General features: G+C 46.0%; 1 protein-coding gene across 1 annotated transcript in view; it reads right to left on the reverse strand.

Annotated features, from left to right (window-relative positions):
• LOC117368129 (brain-specific angiogenesis inhibitor 1-associated protein 2-like) overlaps positions 1-13,251 on the reverse strand; it is a 28,723-nt gene extending 15,472 nt beyond the window's left edge. Inside the window, 3 exon segments of the mRNA XM_033961484.1 lie at positions 10,139-10,225; positions 10,309-10,384; positions 13,038-13,251. Of these exon segments, the coding sequence (XP_033817375.1) occupies positions 10,139-10,225; positions 10,309-10,384; positions 13,038-13,085 (211 nt within the window). The 5' untranslated portion in view covers positions 13,086-13,251.
• Positions 13,252-21,871: the final 8,620 nt, after the last annotated feature.

Below are 21,871 nucleotides of genomic sequence, written 5' to 3' on the forward strand. Positions count from 1 at the left end.
GTCCTGAAGCACAACCATGTGATCTATATCACATGCATTTGGGGGAAAAGTTCTATGCTCGGATGAAAGCATACTGGGATTGCTTGATCTCAGTGCTAAATGGTTTGTGTGGGGTGAAGTAACCATGGCACATCACCCAGCTAGAACCATCCTTTGTGAAAGTGGGGGCAGAGAGGCTCGTGAAGACTGAAGGAGAAGTGGGTAGTGAAAAGGACAGACAGATCCTAGAGCAGTGGTTCTTAACCTGGGTTCGACCGAACCCCAGGGGTTCGGTGAGTCAGTCTCGCGGGTTTGGCGGAGGTCAAAACACACCTCCGACTCATATAGCGCTTCGGTCACGTTCAATCATCTATCAGTTATTCAGTGATTTTGATCAAGACTGATCGTGTACTCAGTTTCTTGATCTATCAATCTGTAACTAACGCCTTATATACATCAATCAATTCCTGATCAAAATTTGTGATTTAACTGATAGATGATTGAACGTGACCGAAGCGCTTATGATTCATGATGATACGCTCCGCTTGTCCATAATTGGCTGCAGGTGATCACGCGACATCGCTTGGCCTATCTGTGCTGCAGGGGATTTGATGCGCACAGTAGTCGAATTGTAACTGTTGTGATGGTACGTCGTGTGATACCTATCTTAATATTTTAATCCCTTACTAACTATGTCGAGCAAAATACGAAAGTGGTCGGACGAATATGTACAATATGGATTCACATGTATAACGGAACGTGATGGGAGTCAGCGTCCTAATTGCATGATTTGCAATGCCAAGTTGAGTAATTCTAGTCTAGCTCTGGCAAAACTAAGGGAATAAAGAAGGGTTCGGTGAACACGCATATGAAACTGGTGGGGTTCAGTACCTCCAACAAGGTTAAGAACCACTGTCCTAGAGGGAAACCTGTGCCAGTCTGCCAGAGACCTGGGGAGAAGATCCACCTTTCACTGGGAAAAACAACAGTGGAGTGGGTCGGCACGGAGGACATGAATGTCCCTGAGTGGGCCGGTCAGTTGCTGTAGAAGATATTTATTTCCACCAAGCGCTGAGCCTGGGGATATAAAGACTTATGCAGTCAAGACCCCAGAATCCCAATTCTGCAAACACACACACCATATGACCCCTGATAAATGGATGCACCCTTACAACTCACTTTAGCAAACATATATTCCAATTCTGATGTCGCTTTAGTAACGGCAACACAAAGTCCCTCCGTTGCAACACAAAACCCTGCTGGAAGCACACTCGAGCAAATCTAATAATGGCCAGGATTTACACAGCAACAACCCGACCTGATGTAAAGGCAGCACTGTCAATATTACCGCAGGCACTAGAACCTCAATACGCCACCTATAGGAGAAAGCAGAACTAGCTAGACTGATAGATCCCTAGAACTCTGCACTGTGGTTACACACTCATGCGCATCACATACAGAATAGGGGACCATGAATTAGAGACAGAAAAACACAAACTGAGCTGTAATCTCCAAGATGTCAGAGTCTGTCTGCAGAGAAAGACACAGAAATGCATTTCCTCCTGTACTCAGCAAAATCCAAAGAGAGTAAAGACACATTTCCCAAAGAGAAGAGAGAAAAACAGAGAATAAGAGACCACAAATTAGGAATGAGCAGACACAAACTGATCTGGAATCACTGAGATGTCAGAGTCTGTCTATAGTACAAGAGCAGAGAAAGAAAAACGCATTTCCTCCTGAACAGAGTAAAATCCAGAGAGAGAAGAGAGAAAGACAGAGAATAAGAAACCACAAATTAGGAATGAGCAGACAAAATGAGCTGGAAACCCTGAGATTCCACAGACTGTCTGTAGTGCAAGATCAGAAAAAGAGAAGGAGAAATGCCTTTCCTCCTGAACGGAGCAAAATCCAAAGAAAATGAGAGAAAATCAAAGGAGCATGAAAAACTGTTTTTCATCTTGTTGAAAGAAGAGAAACAGCAGCCAGAGCCACCGATTCTGTGATGTCCTGTCACCGGGCCAGAAATGAGACCATCTGAACTGGCACCGGAACCCGGGATCTACCCCTTTTCCTACACCGTGTCATTTTATTGATACAGTGCTTTTGTTATTACTGTATATATTTTTTTCTCAGATTTTTTTCTATTACAGTCTCATTTTGGCAACACACTCACTCAGATCATCAGGCCAGGAAAGTTCCATGAATCGGAATGTATGGGGGGGAGGGGGAGGTGAGAGGACAAGGCAAAAATAAAGAGGGAAGAGAAGGGGAGAAGGCAATTTTGGCCTCCGCATCTCAAAAAAAGATATAGCAGAATTAGAAAAAGATACAGAGAAGGACAAAAATGATAAAAGGGATGGGATGACTTCCCTATGAGGAAAAGTTAAAGCTGCTAGGGCTCTTCAGCTTGGAGAAGAGACGGCTTAGGGGTGACAAGGTCATGCATCTCGGCAGAGGAAATCCATGCAGAACATACTCCTTGAATAGAGAAACGCTAGCTAGGACCTCAGAGGAACGGGACTTGGGGGTAATCATCAGTGCAGACATGAAGGCTGCCAAACAAGTAGAGAAGGCCTCATCCAAGGCAAGGCAAATGATGGGATGTATCAATAGAAGCTTCGTCAGCCGTAAACCTGAAGTCATAATACCACTTTACAGAACCATGGTGAGACCTCATCTGGAGTACTGTGTGCAATTCTGGAGGCCACATTACCGGAAAGATGTGCTTCGAGCTGAGTCAGTCCAGAGGATGGCCACTAGGATGATCTCGGGGCTCAAGGGTCTCTCATACGAAGAAAGACTGGGCAAACTGCAGCTCTATATCCTTGAGGAGCGCAGGGAAAGGGGTGACATGACTGAGACATTTAAGTACGTCACGGGTCATGTCGAGGTGGAAAACGATATATTCTTTCCCAAGGGACCCTCGGTCACAAGGGGGCACCCGCTCAAACTCAGAGGAGGAAAATTTAGTGGTGACACCAGGAAGTATTTCTTCACAGAAAGGGTGGTAGATCACTGGAACAGACTTCCTGTGCAGGTGATCAAGGCCACCAGCGTGCTCGACTTTAAGAATAAATGGGATATCCACGTGGGATCCCTACGAGGGTCGAGTTAAGGAACTAGGTCATTAGCATTCAGACTCAATGGGGTGGGTCAATAGAGTGGGCAGACTTGATGGGATGTGGCCCTTTTCTGCCGTCATCTTTCTATGTTTCTATGTTTCTATACGACAGAGGTCTATAAAATTCTCAAAAATCCGCGTAATAAAATGCGGCCGTTGTGAGAGTGAATTTAAAAAAGCGAGGCATTCCCCCAAAATCTCGCATGCAAATAATGTTGACGGACAGTGGGAGATATTCGCCGGACAGCGGGGGAGATTTGCTCAATTTGCATGCGTCAAGTCACTGACTGGCACTTGCGCAGAATATACAAGAAAAGAAGCGTGGATGTGTGCATGTTACTGGAAAGCAACGCAATGCAATCAACACGGGCATTATTTGAGCACTGGACAAGTGGGAGGGGAGAAACTACTTCGATTTTTATCAATCGCACATAAAACATGCCCTGCCGTTCTCTAAAAAAAAACTAATAATTCAGGTAAATCTTGTAATAGGTTTTATGTAAAATTTATTAATCATGAACCACAGCCAGAAACACACAGGATAAGGGTATCGTACACGCACTGAAGAAGAAAAGTTGTCCTTTAACAAGCGCGCATGAAACATGCCTGTCTTCCCCCTAAACTCAAAAGAAGAGAGATTTTACTACCCTCTAATTCAGTGGTCTCAAACTCAAGGCCCGCCAGGTCCTATTTTGAGGCCCTCGGTATATTTATCATAATCACAAAAGTAAAATAAAACCGTTTTGATCATATGTCTCTTTACCTATAAATTACAATATTATTATTAAGACTTAGCCAAAAGGAAAGATTTATAAACTACTAGCTGATGCCCCGGCGTTGCACGGGTATTTAATTATAGCAATAACACTGTAAATGGATTCAAATAAAGATACTTTATAGTGGTGAATGAAATTATTTTTTTACAGCTTAATAAAAAGTACAATATTCAAATTATAATGTGAAATATTTGACAAAATGAATACAATACAACTAACGCAAAACGTGATTATAAACAACATTTTTAGTTTCACCTCCAGGAGCAAGAACATATAAATTGTTGGGTGAACCCACCCTTGAGCAAGCAACATAGAGTTGTGGGCCGAGAGACCCCCAGAACATATCACCCCAGGTAGTGAGGGATCTGCATACCAAGTTTCGTTCAAATCGGTCAAGCCGTTTTTGAATTACTGTGAGAATGGCAGCTTTTTACATTTTTTCCATTGACATGAATGGGTGAAATCTGATTTTCTGTTTGTAGCTCCGCCCACGTGTGCAGGTGGGCCGCGAGACCCCCAGAACATATCACCCCAGGTAGTGAGGGATCTGCATACCAAGTTTCGTTCAAATCGGTCAAGCCGTTTTTGAATTACTGTGAGAATGGCAGCTTTTTACATTTTTTCCATTGACATGAATGGGTGAAATCTGATTTTCTGTTTGTAGCTCCGCCCACGTGTGCAGGTGGGCCGCGAGACCCCCAGAACATATCACCCCAGGTAGTGAGGGATCTGCATACCAAGTTTCGTTCAAATCGGGCAAGCCGTTTTTGAATTACTGTGAGAATGGCAGCTTTTTACATTTTTTCCATTGACATGAATGGGTGAAATCTGATTTTCTGTTTGTAGCTCCGCCCACGTGTGCAGGTGGGCCGTGAGACCCCCAGAACATATCACCCCAGGTAGTGAGGGATCTGCATACCAAGTTTCGTTCAAATCGGTCAAGCCGTTTTTGAATTACTGTGAGAATGGCAGCTTTTTACATTTTTTCCATTGACATGAATGGGTGAAATCTGATTTTATGTTTGTAGCTCCGCCCACGTGTGCAGGTGGGCCGCGAGACCCCCAGAACATATCACCCCAGGTAGTGAGGGATCTGCATACCAAGTTTCGTTCAAATCGGTCAAGCCGTTTTTTAATAACTGTGAGAATGGCAGCTTTTTACATTTTTTCCATTGACATGAATGGGTGAAATCTGATTTTCTGTTTGTAGCTCCGCCCACGTGTGCAGGTGGGCCGCGAGACCCCCAGAACATATCATCTCAGGTAGTGAGGGATCTGCATACCAAGTTTCGTTCAAATCGGTCAAGCCGTTTTTGCGTGATCGCGGCACATACACACACACATACATACATACATACATACCTCCGATTTTATATATATAGAAACATAAAGAGTTTTAACTCGTGCAAAATTGTCATATCTTTAATAAGAAGAAATTAAGTATTCTTTCTGCGGCCCTCCAAGTACCTACAAATCCAAAATGTGGCCCTGCAAAGGGTTTGAGTTTGAGACCACTGCTCTAATTATAAAATATATAGATACAGTACACATTTTTTTTTCTATAGCCACAGTCAAAACACATGTGCTGGCACTGTAACGGCACCCACGGACCAGTCGCTGCATTTTGTCGCCAAAAGCTGGCGCCGCTCTTCAAAAATGTGTCAGCAATTTTTAAGAATCCACCGGAGGGCTAATTTCAATGTTAAATAACACATTTGCATGCCATTGTCGGAGACTGCTTGACACCTCGCTAAAGACAGAGATAACCCGTTTTGATAAGCCGCCACTAAAATACGTGCAGGCAAAACTGTCGGAAAACAGTTTAGTGACCGCGTTAAAGTTTTGAGAATCTTGCCCAGAGTGGAAAGGGTAGATGTGAATCGCTTGTTCATTCCTTCCAAAAATACTAGGACTAGGGGACATGCAATTAACCTACTAAACAAACCAGAGAAAATATTTCTTCGCACAACGTATAATGAAACTTTGGAATTCATTGCCAGAGAATGTGGTAAAATCAGTTAGCTTAGCAGGGTTTCAAAAAAGGATTGGATATTTTCCTAAAAGAGAACTCCGTAAGCCATTATTAAGCCGGAGTTGGGAAAATCCACTGCTAAATCTGTTGTACTGGTTTGGGATCTTGCCAGGTACTTGTGACCTGAGTTGGCCACTGTTGAAAACAGGATACTGGGCTGGATGGACATTAGGTCTGTCCTAGTAAGTCAAATCCTGTGTTCTTATGAGGAGGAGCTCTGGAAGAGGCAGAGATAAGAGGGAAGAGAATGAGGCAAAGGGGGAGGAGGTGCTGTGGCTTTCAGCCCAGAGACAGGAAGCTCTGAGTGATGGTGAGCAGGAGACTATGTGAGAGGAATACAGAGAGGCCGGAGCAGGACAGGGAAAGGAGGTGGTCTCTATGGCAGCACCCAGGTTCAAATCACTGGTCCCTGGGATGCAGCCTCCTTGTTTCCACCCTACCCCCAGACACCACTGAATTCAGAATAGAGCATATCTGCTTCCTCAGTTTTCTAGTTCCTGCGGACCAGCAATTCTGGACGACAATGGTGGTGGAGGGGAGGGGAATGTAAGGAAATCAGCTCACATTTCCTTTGGGGAATGGATGGGAAGGGAGGGCAGGCACCCTGCTGCTGTTGAAATCTCAGGGGCATATTTTGTTTTCTCTTCTAGCTAGATCATCCATGAGAACTCCTAGGACATGGGTTCAAACTCTCCTCCTTCTGTTAACAGCCCTGGGCCTGAGTTCTAATCCCTGACTCTTTCACTGGCTCTGCCGCGGACTCTCTATGTGTGGAACCCTGGAGTAAAAGTGAAGTTACTTCTATGTAACGGGGGATCTCTGTGGACAGCAGGATCAGTCAGCCACACACTGAGCCTGCTGTCCACAGAGAGCCCCATTACAGGTAAGTAACTTCAGTTTCTAATCTTTGGCTCTGTCGCTGACTCTGTATGCATGAAACCCTGGAGTGAATCACCTTTATCTCAATTCTAATTCCTGGATCTGTGGGGGAGGGGGGGGGTTTGAGTCATTTTAATTCCCTGTCCCTAAACTCTAATCCTCAGCTCTGTTGCTGAGTGTGGGTAATTTCCCTAGTCTGCCCCTGACTTTCTCTGTGTGACTCCCAAACGCTCTCCATGCTGGATAATAACACTGTCTTCTCTTCAAACCCTCTCATAAGAATTGCCATACTGCGACAGACCAAAAGGTCCTCAAGTCCAGTATCCTGTTTCCAACAGTGGCCAACCCAGGTCCCAATGCCAGGCAGAAGCCCAGAGTAAAAACATTCCAGAGCTGAGATTGTGATGTCATAATGCCTCATTCCACCATTGCCTAAGAGCCAACCTCATAAATTATGTCACGATGGCTTGATTGCTCACCATAAGAATTGCCATACTGGGACAGACCAAAGGTCCATCCAGCCCAGTATCCTGATCAACAGTGGCCAACCCACGTCCCAAGTACCAGGCCGAAACCCAAAGAGTAGCAACATTCCAGAGCTGAGATTGTGATGTCATAATGCCTCATTCCACCAATGCCTAAGAGCCAACCTCATCATACTTGTCTCACATATGAACATAAGAGCTGCTAAACTGGGACAGACTAAAGGTCCATGAAGCCCAGTATCCTGTTTCCAACAGTGGCCAAGCCAGGTCCCAAGTACCTAGCTAGATCACACAGACTGGGAATCACGACTGCGCTCATCACCAGAAAATCTGACTAGAATGTGAACCACACAAGTTAATGATTGGTGATGTGTTCATACCAAGTGAGATTAAATCAACTGGATAATTTTTTTCAAACACTATAAACTAAAAACACAAAAGATATGGAAGGAAAACCTCAGAACCAGGGATTTACCTACCAGTGAGCGAACCCAGCAAAATGCCCAGGGCTACCTGCAGCTGAACCCTCCCTTCCTCATGCCGAGGTCCGGCACCTCCACCCATGCTCAGCTACTGACCCCCGTCCGTTAAAAGCTGCCTCTCTGGCTGGTGAGGCCTTTCCTCTGCTGCATCCTGTGCGCTGATGCAATTTCCTATGGGCGGGACATGGCAGAAGAAAGGTTCCGTCGGCTGGAGAGGCGACCTTTAGCGGTCTAATGATGCTGCTGTTGTGGAGGACCCGGTGGGTGGGGTGGGAGTGCCGAATCTAGCGGGAGGGCACCTCTCAGTCCTTCCACCCAGTCCCAGCTACGCCACTGCTCAGAACCAAGTGCTAAAACTTTAAAATTCTCACAGGTGGCATCTCATAGGCATAAAAACCTTCCATTTAACGAAGTAACAGAGTAAATGACGGCAGATCATAATAACTTTATTTTTATATACCGCCAAAGGTCCTTCCAGCCTGATTCATTATCAGAGCAATGCTGAACCAACAATCCAGTACATTATTACATTTTACTTGCTAAGTTCCACTATAAGGTGTCTTCCCCTCCCCCACTGTGATATACATTATATTACATTACTGACTTCTATTCTGCCCGTACCTTGCAGTTCTGGGCGGATTACAAAAGAGACATCTGGACATTTCCAGGAGAATTACAAGAAGATTGGTGAATTACAGTTGAGGGAATTACACGGAGGGGACTCCAGGGTTAGAGTTAGGACATCTGGATAAATTTTTTGAATAGTTGGGTTTTGATTTCTTTACGAAAAGATTTGAAGTCGTTTGTTGTTATCAGCAGGTTGGAGATGGTATGGTCCAGTTAAAAGACCCGTATTCAGACAGTACAATAAATCCAGCCTTGCCATTTTCAGGGCTCAGCCTGGCCCTACTTCCCAGCTACCAGGGCTGCCATGAAAATCTACTCTAGCTCACCCTGATCTGTCTTGCCATATTCGGGGCCCAGATGTAGATGTCTGCCTGGCATTGGCTGCGGTCTGCCCCGTATACGGCAAGAAAGATTGGGACAGGCTGAAGTAAATTTTGACAGCAATTCTTGGCGCTTAAGTTTCAAATCCAAGCATTTTTTAATTTTTTTTTTTATATCATTTTTTATTAAAGAGTCAACAAGAGAAACAAGCAAGGTAAAAATAGCCAAACAAAGGCATCCAGAGAAGTAGTCTTTCTCCACAAGCATTTTAATTTATCTTCAAACTTTGTCAATACATTTCTCAGGAGCAGTTAATTGCAAACGGTCTTTCCGACGGTGACCAACATTTTGGCTAGAAAAGCTGCTTCAGTGCATCCAGGAACAATAGATTTGTCTCGGTAGTCACGATCAAGCTTTTCAGCTCCAACGGATTGTGAACGTGCTGCCAGGCCCTGCACCCCAGAAGTGGCCGCGCATCAGCCTACGTCACTCTTATTTGGAAGTAAAGCACTGTATAATCATAACATAAAACCCACTTCTATACCGCAAATACCACTTAGTTCTATGCGGTTCATGAAAGATTTAAAAAAAAAAAAAAAAAAAATACAGATGAATACAGCAACAAGTATCTAACTTCCAAAAGATTCTATAAAGAATTGCGTTTTTAAAGCACGTCAAAACTGTTGGTAGGAGTTTGAAGATGTAAATACATAATTCAGGTCCTTAGCCCGTAAATAAAGCTGCTTGAAAAGACAACAGATGCTCCTGGAATTTTTTTAATTTACATCCCTTTGCAAAAGGGAAAGAGAATAGCGCAGGAGATTTCCTAGAATGTTTGGAGTTGGTGATGATAAAAGATTCCATAAGCTATTCTGGAATAAGAACTGTCAATGCCTTAAAACAAATACAGCCAAACTTAAACTTCATCCCCAAAATGTGGTCCTTATATATAACAAAAGACAGATAAAAGAAAGCAGAACTGCACCCTCACCTCCCTCTCTCTTCATCCTAAAGAGGGACTTGGATACCTTAAGGGGGCCGTATTACCCAATGAAAGAAGGCCTGATCTCCGAGCTAGGGTTTTCAAATCCTGACCCTCCAACCTCCAAGTGCCCTAAAAACATTTCTTTTCCAGAGTTGGAAGAGTGTTGGGGAGTTGGAGGAACTCAGGGTCTGTGAGCAAACAGTATGGGACTTGATATACTGCCTTTTCTGTGGTTGCAATCCAAATCTTTTATGTATGTTAGACAGGTACTTATTTTGTACCTAGGCCAAAGGAGTGTTACGTGACTTGGCCAGAGTCACAAGGAGTGGCTTAGGATTGAACCTGCAACCTCAGGGTGCTGAGGCCACTGGGCCACACCTCCAGAGGGGTTCGTAAGTGTCACGCCCAAGCCTCCATGTTAATCAAGCCATGTTGGGTATCAGTAACCTACCCAGCTCCTTGGACCCCTGGCTATCGCTGGCCAGTTCTCCAAGCTTCACCAAGGCGTCAAAGTAACCTTTTGCTGCTACGGTGACCCCTGTAAGAGAGACCAGGCATCAGCATAACCCAGGAACCCGCCAGGGTAAGAGAAAGCTTGGAAGCAGGAGGAGTTTACATTACCTGACAGGGCTTTCTGGTAGTGCTTCCCCATGGTGACGAAGCTTTTCAGACTGGGGTTGAACTGGTCCAGGATGACCTAGAAGAGAGAAGGAAGAGAGCGGGTTGCTGAGAAGGAGGTGGCACCACGCTCTATCCATGATCCAAGGCGCACAAGAGATAATCTGTCTTCCACATAGGGAGCTATCCCTCACCCCAGCATCCACTTAATCCTGCCCGAGCATATGATTAAATTGAGAGGGAGAACATGTAAAGTTCTGTTGGGTCCCCAAGGTTTGAATGCTCTCTCACTCCTAGTCACCTGTGCTCCCCTATGTCGATTGGGGATGAACATAAGAATTGCCATCCTGTTTCCAATAGTGGCCCCAAGCACCAGGCAGAAACCCAAAGAGTAGCACTATTCCAGAGCTGGGAGTGTGATGTCATAAAGCCTCATTCCACCAATGCCTAAGAGCCATTCTCATCAGTGATGTCACAATGGCTCGATTGTCTTAGACTTGGCTCACATAAGAACATAAGAATTGCCATACTGGGACAGACCGAAGGTCCAGGTCCGAAGTACCTAGCTAGATCCCAAGGAGTACAACAGTGGTTTACTTACTTTGTGCCTGGGGCAAGTGACTTGCCCAGAGTGACAAGGAGCAGCAGGGGGAAATGGAGCTGGTTTCCCACGTTCTCAGGCTGCTGCATTTAACCACTAAGGCTACTCCTGCTCCAGAGAGGGATGTATCATGGTGTCCATCTCTGGACATACAGAGGCACCTACAGATAAACCTATGTGTTTATGTAACACACATCCCACTCTAACTATATAAGATCACGGTGGATGCGTAGAAACCTCTCCCCAACCACTCAGTGGCTTTTTGGCCTATGCTCCTTTGCATTTATTAAGGGGCCCTGTCCCAGAGTGCTTTGTAAGAGTCCCCCAAGCTCCTTATTGCAGAGATAGACAGGAGTAGGTTGTCCTTCATGGGAATGAGGTGGAAAAGCACTGTACAGGATTGTAAGGGATGAGAGCTTCATGGAAGGTGTCTGTACTTTCTTGGTGGAAATCATTCTTTTTCCGGTTGGTATTAAAAGCACTGAGAGCTCAGGGTTAACACAGTGTCACAAATGAAGCAGTCACTGTCTCTCTTCCTGGGCCGTGCATTCCATTCAGAAATAACATGTAGGGTCAGATACAACCTTGAAGTCCAACCCCTCCCCCCCCCCATTTCTGTCTTTGGGGAAAATGTCCAGTTTAAAAATAAAACCCAGAAACAAATGTTCCGAAGAACATTTCCCAGGTTCTGGTGCCTGTCCAGAATCTCCTTTTTCTGGCCTGGTAAAAGGACAATATATAAGAGCATAAGAGTTGCCATACTGGGACAGACCAAAGGCCAGTATCCTGTTTCCAACAGTGGCCAAGATCCCAAAGAGTAAAACAGATTTTATGCAGGAAAAAGCATCCGGAGTCCATCTTAATAACGGCTTATGGACTTTTCTTTTAGGCAGATAAAGATCCGAATGGTCCGTCCAGTAGCCAACCCTTTTTTTTAAACCCTGCTAAGCTAACTGCTTTCACCACATTCTCTGGCAACGAATTTCAGAGTTTAATTACACGCTGAATGAAGAAATATTTTTTCCAGTTTGTTTGTTTTCATTTTAAATCTACTACTTAGTAGCTTCATCGCATGATTCCTAGTCCTAGTATTTTTGGAAAGAGTAAACAAGAGATTCCTGTCTACTTGTTCCATTTCACTCAGTTTTTTTTTATAGACCTCTATCACAGAGGAGTGGCCTGGTGGTAGATCTGCTGCCTGGCTGTGGGATCAATTCCAGCCCTGCACCTTGTGACCCTGGGCATTGCCCCAGATACAAAATAAGTACCTGTATTATATGTAAATGCTTTGAATGTGTAACCACAAAAAGACAGTAAATAAGTCCCATCCACTTTCCCTCCCCTGAGCTGTCTCTTCTCCACTTTAGCCTTTTCTCATAGGGAAGTCATCCCATCCCTTTTATAATTTTTGTGGCCCTTCTCTGTGCCTTTTCTAATCCCATAGCTGTATCTTTTTTTGCAATACGGGCAACAAGAATTGTACACCATGGAGCGATACAAGGGCATTCTGTGGCTGTAGCTGCTAGTTCTTTATTTGGGAAGTTTTTTGGTTTTGGTTTTGGTTTTTCTCTTCTCTTTGGGAACTACGTCTCTGATCTCTTTGGATTTTTGCTCAGTACAGGAGCAAATGCATTTCTGCTTCTCTTTCTCTGCAAACAGGTTCTGACATCTCAGGGTTTCCAGCTCAGTTTGTGTCTGCAGCATTTCTGTTTCTAATTTGTGGTCCTTTTATTCGGAATCTGTTCTCTCTTTGGATTTTGTTCAGTACAAGAGGAAATGCATTTCCCCTTCCCTTTCTCCCACTGCAAGGCAGACTTGACATTTCACCGTTTCTAGCCCAGTGGGTTTTTTTTTTTTTGGGGGGGGGGGGAGGGGTGTTACTGTTACAGGTTTTTGTGTTACTTTCACTGGTGCCTTTCTCTCTTTCCCTGTTTTATTGGGGGTGGGGAAAAGGATATTAGTCTTACAAAAGGCAGATAAATAAAGGGGAAAGCAAGACCTGGGGAGAAGCAGATACAGGGTGAAGGCCAGAGGAGAATGGAAAGAGAAAAAAGAACAAGGAGGAGGAGAGGGGAGGGAGACAGGAAGAGAGAAGGGGGGAGGAGAGGAGGTTTGGGGATGCCTTACTTACCCGGTACACATTCTCGGTCAGCCGGTTCACCTCCTCTGATCTGGTCATCTTGGCCCCTCCAGTCTTTGCAGGGGACCCTGAGGGTAAGCAGAAGGCAGCCAGGGTTGGGGGTGGGGACGTGCAGGGAAGAAAAGAGGGGAGACCCCCCGGGCTCGTCTCTGAGGCTGGGCACAGGACCAGTGTCAAAAGGAAAGTGCAGGGAGCGAGAGGGGAGGGAGGAGGGGGTTTGCAGACAGGCAAACAAAAGTTTTTTTTTTTTTAATTGCATTTTTTTTTTTTTTTTTCTGTCTTTGGCCTGGGTGTGATAACTTCCATCCAATCGCAGCAGCCTCGCCTCCTCCCCTCTCCCAAAAGGATCTGCATGGAAAGGAGGGGCCTAAGGGAAAAGGACCATTTCCAGACTAGAAGAGATGGCTGCGCTGCACAGGGCAGGGCGCATCCTCCTCTCTCCTGGAAAGACAAGGGGAGTAGGCACATCTGGGGCTCTTTCACATCTGGTGGAAAGTGTGCCCACAAATCCCAGTCCTCAAGGTAAGCCTCAGGATGGGATTTATTATTCCAATTCTTTAAAAAAGTGCCGGAAAGCTTACAAAATACTAAGGGTCATCATGCACTGGGCATCTTCCCTGTAGACACCAAGTCTAAATGACCTTCTGAAGGTCACACAACATGGGTGAGGGCACAGTGATGGAGAAAGGGACACTTGAAAAAGGATCAGAGAGAAAGCGACCCAGGCAAATCAGAGGCAGGCAGCATAGAAGCACCATTATTTTACAGCAAAACCGCTGCTCCTTGTGACCTTGAGCAATTCACTTAACCCTCCAGTGCCTCAGGTACAAAATTAAATTGTGAGCCTGTCAAGGACAGGGAAATATCCAGTGTACCTGAATGTAACTCACCTTGAGCGACTATTGGAAAAGATGTGAGATAAATCCAAATTATTGGGCCGCAGGACTGCACAGTTCCTTTTGTTGCTGGCAGCCAGGGAAATGGATCCGTCCCAGCTACAGGACAGTTCTCAGGACCACACGCTGGAGTGCCGCAGGCGTGTGCATGGAAGATTAGTAGTTAGCCTGAGGCTATGGCAGAGAGAGGGAGGGCACCAAAACCCACTGAGGTGGACAAGTGGGCAGGAACCTTCTGTCCCATGTCTTCAACTGTGACCCAGGCCTGGTGCTGCTCCCATTGCATGTCTGGAGCTCTAGTTCTCATTTTCTTGTAAACGTATGGACTAGGAGCAACATTGGGCCTTATTTAAGTAGTGATCCATGAAAGGATAAAAGTGAACAGCACCAGGAACCAATCTACCAAATGCACCTCACTCCTGCCCTGCAGCACCCTCTGCTTTTCCAGTACTGAGACTCTCAAACACAGCTCTCCCAGTGCACCTCATTCCTGCCCTGAAGCACCCTCTGCTATACCAGTACCGAGACCCTCACACACAGCTCTGCCAATGCACCTCATTCCTGCCCTAAAGCATCCTTTGGTATTCCAGTACTGAGACCCTCACATACAGCTCTGCCAATGCACCTCACTCCTGCCCTGCATCACCTCTGCTATTCCAGTACTGAGACTCCCACACACAGCTCTGCCGATGCACCTCACTCCTGCCCTGCAGCACCCCCTGCTCTTCCAATACTGAGACCCTGACACACAGCTCTGTCAATGCATCTCACTCCTGCCTTGAAGCACTCTTTGGTATTCCAATACTGAGACCCTCACACACAGCTCTGTCAATGCACCTCATTCCTACCCTGCAGCACTCTCTGCTATTCAAGTACTGAGACCCTCACACACAGCTCTGTCAATGCATCTCACTCCTGCCCTGCACCACCTCTGCTATTCCAGTATTGAGACCCCCACACATAGCTCTGCCAATGCACCTCACTCCTGCCCTGCAGCACCCCCTGCTCTTCCAGTACTGAGACCCTGACACACAGCTCTGCCAATGCACCTCACTCCTGCCCTAAAGCACCATTTGGTATTCCAATACTGAGACCCTCACACACAGCTCTGTCAATTCACCTCATTCCTACCCTGCAGCACGCTCTGCTATTCAAGTACTGAGACCCTCACACACAGCTCTGCCAATGCACCTCACTCCTGCCCTGCAGCACCCCCTGCTCTTCCAGTACTGAGACCCTGACACACAACTCTTCCAATGCACCTCACTCCTGCCCTAAAGCACCCTTTGGTATTCCATTACTGAGACCCTCACACACAGCTCTGTCAATGCACCTCACTCCTGCCCTGCAGCACCCCCTGCTCTTCCAGTACTGAGACCCTGACACACAACTCTGCCAATGCACATCACTCCTGCCCTGCAGCACCCCTTGGTATTCCTTTCCTCTGATCTCATCTGGGGGGGGGGGGGGGGGTGACAGGTAGCTCCATGTGACCTGGAGCAGGCTGAACCATTCATGGGTTCATGCTCTCAAATGCAGAAAGATATCGATTAGGGTTTCTTCTGCAAAACATCAGAAAAATGCTTAGAAATAAACGCTCTGGTCTTTATTGTAGATGAGCAATGTTGCTGGGTACTATTGTATGAAAAACTATATAAACCTGTGATTTGTAGTTTCTGATGTTCTGTCACCACCTGCTGGATTCTTGCTGTGCATGCACCCCTCTCCTCTCAGTTCCACACAGTACTTTGGGTTCAGAGAGGACCGATATTTCGGGCCGGTGTAGGGAGTTACAGTGGGTGATCTGAGTTCCAAGCAAAATTGGCCGAGGAGAGGCCATTTGGTTTTATTTTATGAGCTTGCTGATGAATGTTATAAGTTAAATTACTCATGTTGTGTGTTTATAATGTGTTATTGAGTAAATTGTATTGTTTTATTTTATGAGTGTGATGTTGTAACCTGCATAGATATTGGATATGCAGGATATAAATGTGTAAAAAAATATAGAAATAGGGTTCTAGCAGTCAGGGTAAGAAAGCCGCTGAGACCAGTGAGGTCTAATCCCAGGCTCTGTTATTTATTTATTTATTTAAAAACTTGTACCATGCCTTACCCAATAGGAAGAGGAAATGCAAATGTTAAGCATCTTAGCCAATAGGAGATAGTGGAATGCTCAGAGTCTGGATGGACAGATTGGATGGGCCGTTTGGCCTTTATCTGCCATCAAGTTTCTATGTTTTACTCTTCATAATTAGCACAAATCTTTCATTTTAAAAAGCCTCTACAAACAGAGTCGTCTTCAACACCTTTTTTAAATTTCTGACTATCAGAAATTACTCTAAGGACAAGTGATCCTGTCGGGTTGTTCCACCAAGATTTTAAATCAGGCCCGCCCAGATCGACCCATCCCCACCCCCATTATACCCCAGCTCCACCTCCCACTGCTTGATTGTTGGGCAGGAAGGCATCCGCGCATGTGCGGATGTGACGTGATTTCTTTTCAAAACCTGGACAAAATACCAGGTTTTCAAAAAACATCCGGCCCTCCGGACATGTCCGGGGAAATCTGGATGTTTGGAAAACCTAACCAAGACACCCCTGCCACCAAAATTACATAAGAACATAAGAACATAAGCAGTGCCTCCGCCGGGTCAGACCATAGGTCCATCCTGCCCAGCAGTCCGCTCCCGCGGCGGCCCAAACAGGTCACGACCTGTCTGAATCACCAGAAGGGGCTCCCTTGCCACCTTGGTTTCTCATTGAAGTCCTATCTTCCCATCGAAGTCCTAACCCTCCGGTCTTGCACATGCACGACCTGATTGGGTTTCTATACTTATTACCTGGTTAGCTTTCTATACTTGTGTTACATCCCAGCACCTCTCTCAGTATCCCACGATCCCTTTATCCCTCAGGAATCCGTCCAATCCCTGTTTGAATCCCTGTACCGTACTCTGCCTGATCACTTCCTCCGGTAGCGCATTCCAAGTGTCCACGACCCTTTGGGTGAAAAAAAACTTCCTTGCGTTTGTTTTGAACCTATCTCCCTTCAGTTTCTCCGAATGCCCCCCTCAGAAGAACTTATTCTAACATAATGTACTGCAGTTAATTCCTCACTCACTCGTCACAGTGTCCCCCCTCTGATCTCAGATGATGATTTGGTTAGTGTATTTTCAGCGCCTGGCTCAAATACCAGGGGACACTTTAATGTACAGCTTTAAAAACCAACACAAGGCCTTTATAATCAATCCTGTATTTCACTGGCAGCCAGTGAAGCTGTCACAACAAGGGTGTCACCTGATCAAACTTGCTTCGGCCACCAATTAACCGTGTGTTAGTGACTGAGACAAAATTTTCTGCTTTAGCTCACCTTGTTCTCCTGTGTCTCTGGATTTAATTCCAGCATCTCTAGAGCAGAGCAAAATACCAGAAGTGCAGAGAGTCGCTGAGTAAAGCCAGAACTAGTTCAGTCCATCTTGAACAAACTGGGCTTATTTTGCCACTACGTAAGCTGTCTGTTAAGATGCTTTAATGTGTATTGTACAGACATTGTAAGTAGCATAATTAGATTGGTCTACCCCACTGCAAGCTGAGATTTGTAGTAGAGAAAGACACAGGGATAACTCAATTTCCCCATCCCTGTCCCATTCCTTAACCGCACAAGCCTCAAACACTTAAGATTTTAAAGTGTTTGAGGCTTGTGCAAATGAGGACGGAGTTTGCAGGAATGAGGCAGGGACAGGTAAAGAACCCACTGGGATGGGAAAATAAGTTCCCGTGGGGACGGGGAAAAATTTGTCCCCATGTCATTCAATAATTTGTAGGTCTGATTTCCCCATTGCATTCCATAAGCAAAGGAAAACTACAAGTCCCAACATGCAATGGGGTAAACCCAGGACTGGATCAACACTATAGGGTGGACCTGGACAATGTTATAAAGTATCCTCATTCTGTTAGGCTTCAATTTGGGCATGCACGTGATAGAATACTAGCCCTTAGACATGGGATTTTTACAGTTAGAGCTGGATTCATTGAGGGGCAGCCAAATTTGAGCGTCAAGAAAATCGGCGCTCAGTGCTAGTCTATGAGGAGCATTCTGGAATGAGCCCTCTCTCTAGTATAGTATAGTGTTCTTCATTGCAAGGCTCGGGGTGCCAGTGGCAGCCCCTCAGCATTATTTTTGCTCTTTTTTCTGGTACTCCCTCTCTCTCTCTATTTAAGTTCATAACAGAAAGGGGGAAGTGGGTGATAAGAAGAGCCACATGCTTGAAGGACAAGGCTCCCCCCCCCCCTTCCATAACCTGCCCAGTTGAAGGGTTCATAAGAACATAAGAAATGCCTTCACCGAATCAGACCTTTGCTCCATCCAGTCCGGTGACCCGCACACGCGGAGGCCAATCTAGGTGTTCCCTAATGAAGATCTTGTTTTCCCGTATTCCTCAATGTGATTTGCAAGGAGGTATTCATCCAACTTGCATTTGAATCCCATAATGGAGGTTTCCATCATTACCTCCTCCGGGAGAGCATTCCAAGGGTCCACCACTCGCTGTGTAAAACAGAACTTTCTGACATTTGTCCTGGGCCTGTCGCCCCCTCAATTTCAGTCTATGACCTCTCGTCCTAGTCACATTTGACAACGTCAAAAATGATGCTTCTTGCTCTATTTTGTCAAAACCTTTTAGTATTTTAAAAGTCTCTATCATATCCCCTCTCAGTCCTTCTCTTCTCAAGGGTGAACAAGCTTAGTTTTCCGAGGCGTTCTTTGTAGCTCAAATTCTCGATACCTTTTACTAGCTTTGTGGCTCACCTCTGCACCCTCTCCAGCAGGGTTATATCCTTCTTTAGGTAAGGAGACCAGTGTTGGACACAGTACTCCAGGTGTGGTCATACCATTGCTCTGTAAAGCCGCATTATGACGTCCGCCAATCTACTCGTAATACCCTTCTTTATCATGCCTAACATCCTGTTCGCTTTCTTTGCCGCCGCTGCGCATTGCGTCGATGGCTTCAGGGTCCTGTCTATCAGTACCCCCAGGTCCCTTTTTTGTTCGCCCTTGCCCAGTGTCACACCTAACATTTTATAATCATGTTCCTTGTTTTTCGTACCCAGATGCATCATTTTGCATTTGTCTATATTAAACTTCATCTGCCACTTTTCCGCCCATTTCTCTAGCTGGTTCGGATCTCTCTGGAGTTCTTCAATGTCCTTTTGTGATCCAACTGATCGACATAGTTTCGTGTCATCTGCGAACTTGATTATATTGCTCGTCGTTTCCTCCTCTAGGTCATTTATGAATATGTTGAATAATATTGGTCCGAGAACCGAGCCCTGGGGCACACCGCTTGTCACCTTTTCCCAGTCCGAGAACTTCCCATTTATGCCTACCCTCTGCAATCTGTTCTCCAGCCAATTTCCTATCCATCCTAGTATATCCCCTTCAATCCCATGGCTTTGTAGTTTCTTCAGAAGCCTAGCGTGTGGAACCTTAATTTGTAGGTCTGATTTTCCCATTGCATTCCAAAGTATATTATATCCACCGGGTCACCGCTATCGATTTGTTTGTTCACCTTTTCAAAAAATTGAAGTAAATTCGTCAGACATGACTTCTCCTTCCTGAAGCCGTGTTGACTAGCTCTCATCAAGTCGTGATTCTCCAGGTGTTGCACTATGCTATCCTTGATTAATGCTTCCACCATCTTCCCAGGAACCGACGTAAGACTCACAGGTCTATAGTTGCCCAGTTCTCCTCTTGATCCTTTTTTGAAGATTGGAATGACATTTGCTATCTTCCAGCCATCTGGTATTTCTCCGGTTTTAATTGACAAGTTAGCTAGGGTTTGTAAAAGCTCTCCGATTTCTAACTTAAGTTCCTTTAGCACTCTCAGGTGAATTCCATCCGGTCCAGGGGACTTGTCACTTCTTAGTCTATCGATCTGATAGTATATCATGTCCAAGTCCACATCCACTGTGATGAGGCTATCCTCAATTTCTCCCTTTGATACTTTCCCTGGTTCGGGCATTGATGCAATGTCCTCCTCGGTAAAGACAGATGCGAAGAATGAATTTAGCCTATCTGCAATCCGTTTGTCATCCTTGATGCACCCTTTTATTCCTTGGTCATCGAGAGGGCCCACTGCCTCCTTTGCTGGTTTTTTCCCTTTTAGTATAAACTTTTTTTATTCACCAACATGAAAGATATACACAGAGTAGAGAGAACACAATTATTTTCTCAGTACAATGCCACAATACAGAGTAACATGGTAACACCCAACTAGAAATCTCAGATATCAGCGAGAGTCCAGGCCTGTACTCTTATAGCCTGGAGCCCTCCAAATCCCTACTAGTCACAACCCCCCAACCGCTCCATCCCAACCCCCCCCCACCCCCAAAACCCCACCCTCAACCCACTGGCAAAACAGGAGCAACTGGCTTCCGCAAGCGATTGACCACCTGGCTCTTTATCACAGGGGGCAGAGTATCCAAATAAGAAGCCCAGACAGACAGAAAAAGCTTGCTCCGAGATCCAGAGAACCGAGCGGACAGGGACTCCCAGACCATTAAAAGATGCAATTTATTGCGCCAATACCAGATGGTGGGCGGGGAGTCCTGAAGCCAATGAGTAAGAATACATTTCATTCCCACAATATATCCCTTACGAATGAGCTGGCTATCCCCTGCAGAAAGGCCGCCTAAATAGCCCTCCGCCAAAAAAATAGTCCCTTCCACCGATGAGGGGAGCCGATAACCTACCAAAGATTCCAAATAACAGCGGACCTCCATCCAAAAGGCAGAAATTGAAGTACACAGCCACACCCCATGTGCCAAAGAATTATCAACCCGGTGACATTTCAGACAAAGAGCCGTAGGGGCACATCCGAAATAAAAGGCCCGCTGCTGAGAGACATATCCCCGATGTAAAACCCGAAAGTGACATTCCCGGAGCTCGGCGCTCTGCACCACCCGAGGTATCCGGCGCACCAGAGGAGCCAAGGACGCCACCCGCGGGCGACATCCCAGGTCCCGGGCCCAAGATGCCAAAAGCCGCTTATAATCCCGCCGAGGCTGCAGAGCCACCAATCTGCGATGATATTGAGAGATAGAGAGCCAATCCCACTGAGCATCAAAGAAAAAGTCGCGTACAGTGATAGCAAAAGACTGGGTCAATGAGTCCCTGGGCAAGGAGGCTGCATAATGGGAGAGCTGCATATAAGCAAACCGATCCGCCGCCCCCAAAGACCAGGACGCCTGGAGAGTCAAAAAGGGAACAACGCTACCATCCATCTGTAGAAACTGCTCCAAAGTTCGGAGTCCCTTCCTCGCCCACCGTTTGAAAACAACATTGTCCTGACCCGGACTGAAGGCCGCATTGCCCACTATGGGCAGCAGAACAGAACTAAAAGGCGAGTGACCCCACATCCGCGAAACACATCTCCAAGCCCGACGAAGCGGCTCCACCAAGCAGCTACGGGCCCCCGGCCCCAATCGCACCTTCCCGTCCCACTGTAACAGATAAGGCAGAGCCCACGGAAAAAAATAATCAACCTCCAACTCCCGATCAGTATGCTGAGAGCCAAGAAAAAGCCAATCCCGGACATGCCGAAGCAAGCATGCCAAATTATATAAACGAATCGAGGGAAGACCCAATCCTCCCTGTGCCCAGGACCCCTGAAGGAAAGAACGATGCATTTTACCTTTCTTACCCCCCCAGCAAAATGAAATCACCAGTCTCTGAAGACCCAAGATATCTTTTTCCAAAAGAAAGAATGGAAGCGTTTGCAGGACAAATAACCATTTCGGGAAGATAATCATGCGAAAAAGATGAACACGGCCCATCAAGGAAAGCGGGAGATTCAACCAGCGCCGTAAAAGCCCCTTAGTTCCCTGCAACAAATGATCAACATTCAAACGGTAAAGCGCGGAGACATCCATAGA

This window comes from Geotrypetes seraphini, chromosome 10 (genome assembly GCF_902459505.1).
Source record: "Geotrypetes seraphini chromosome 10, aGeoSer1.1, whole genome shotgun sequence".
NCBI lineage: Eukaryota > Metazoa > Chordata > Amphibia > Gymnophiona > Dermophiidae > Geotrypetes > Geotrypetes seraphini.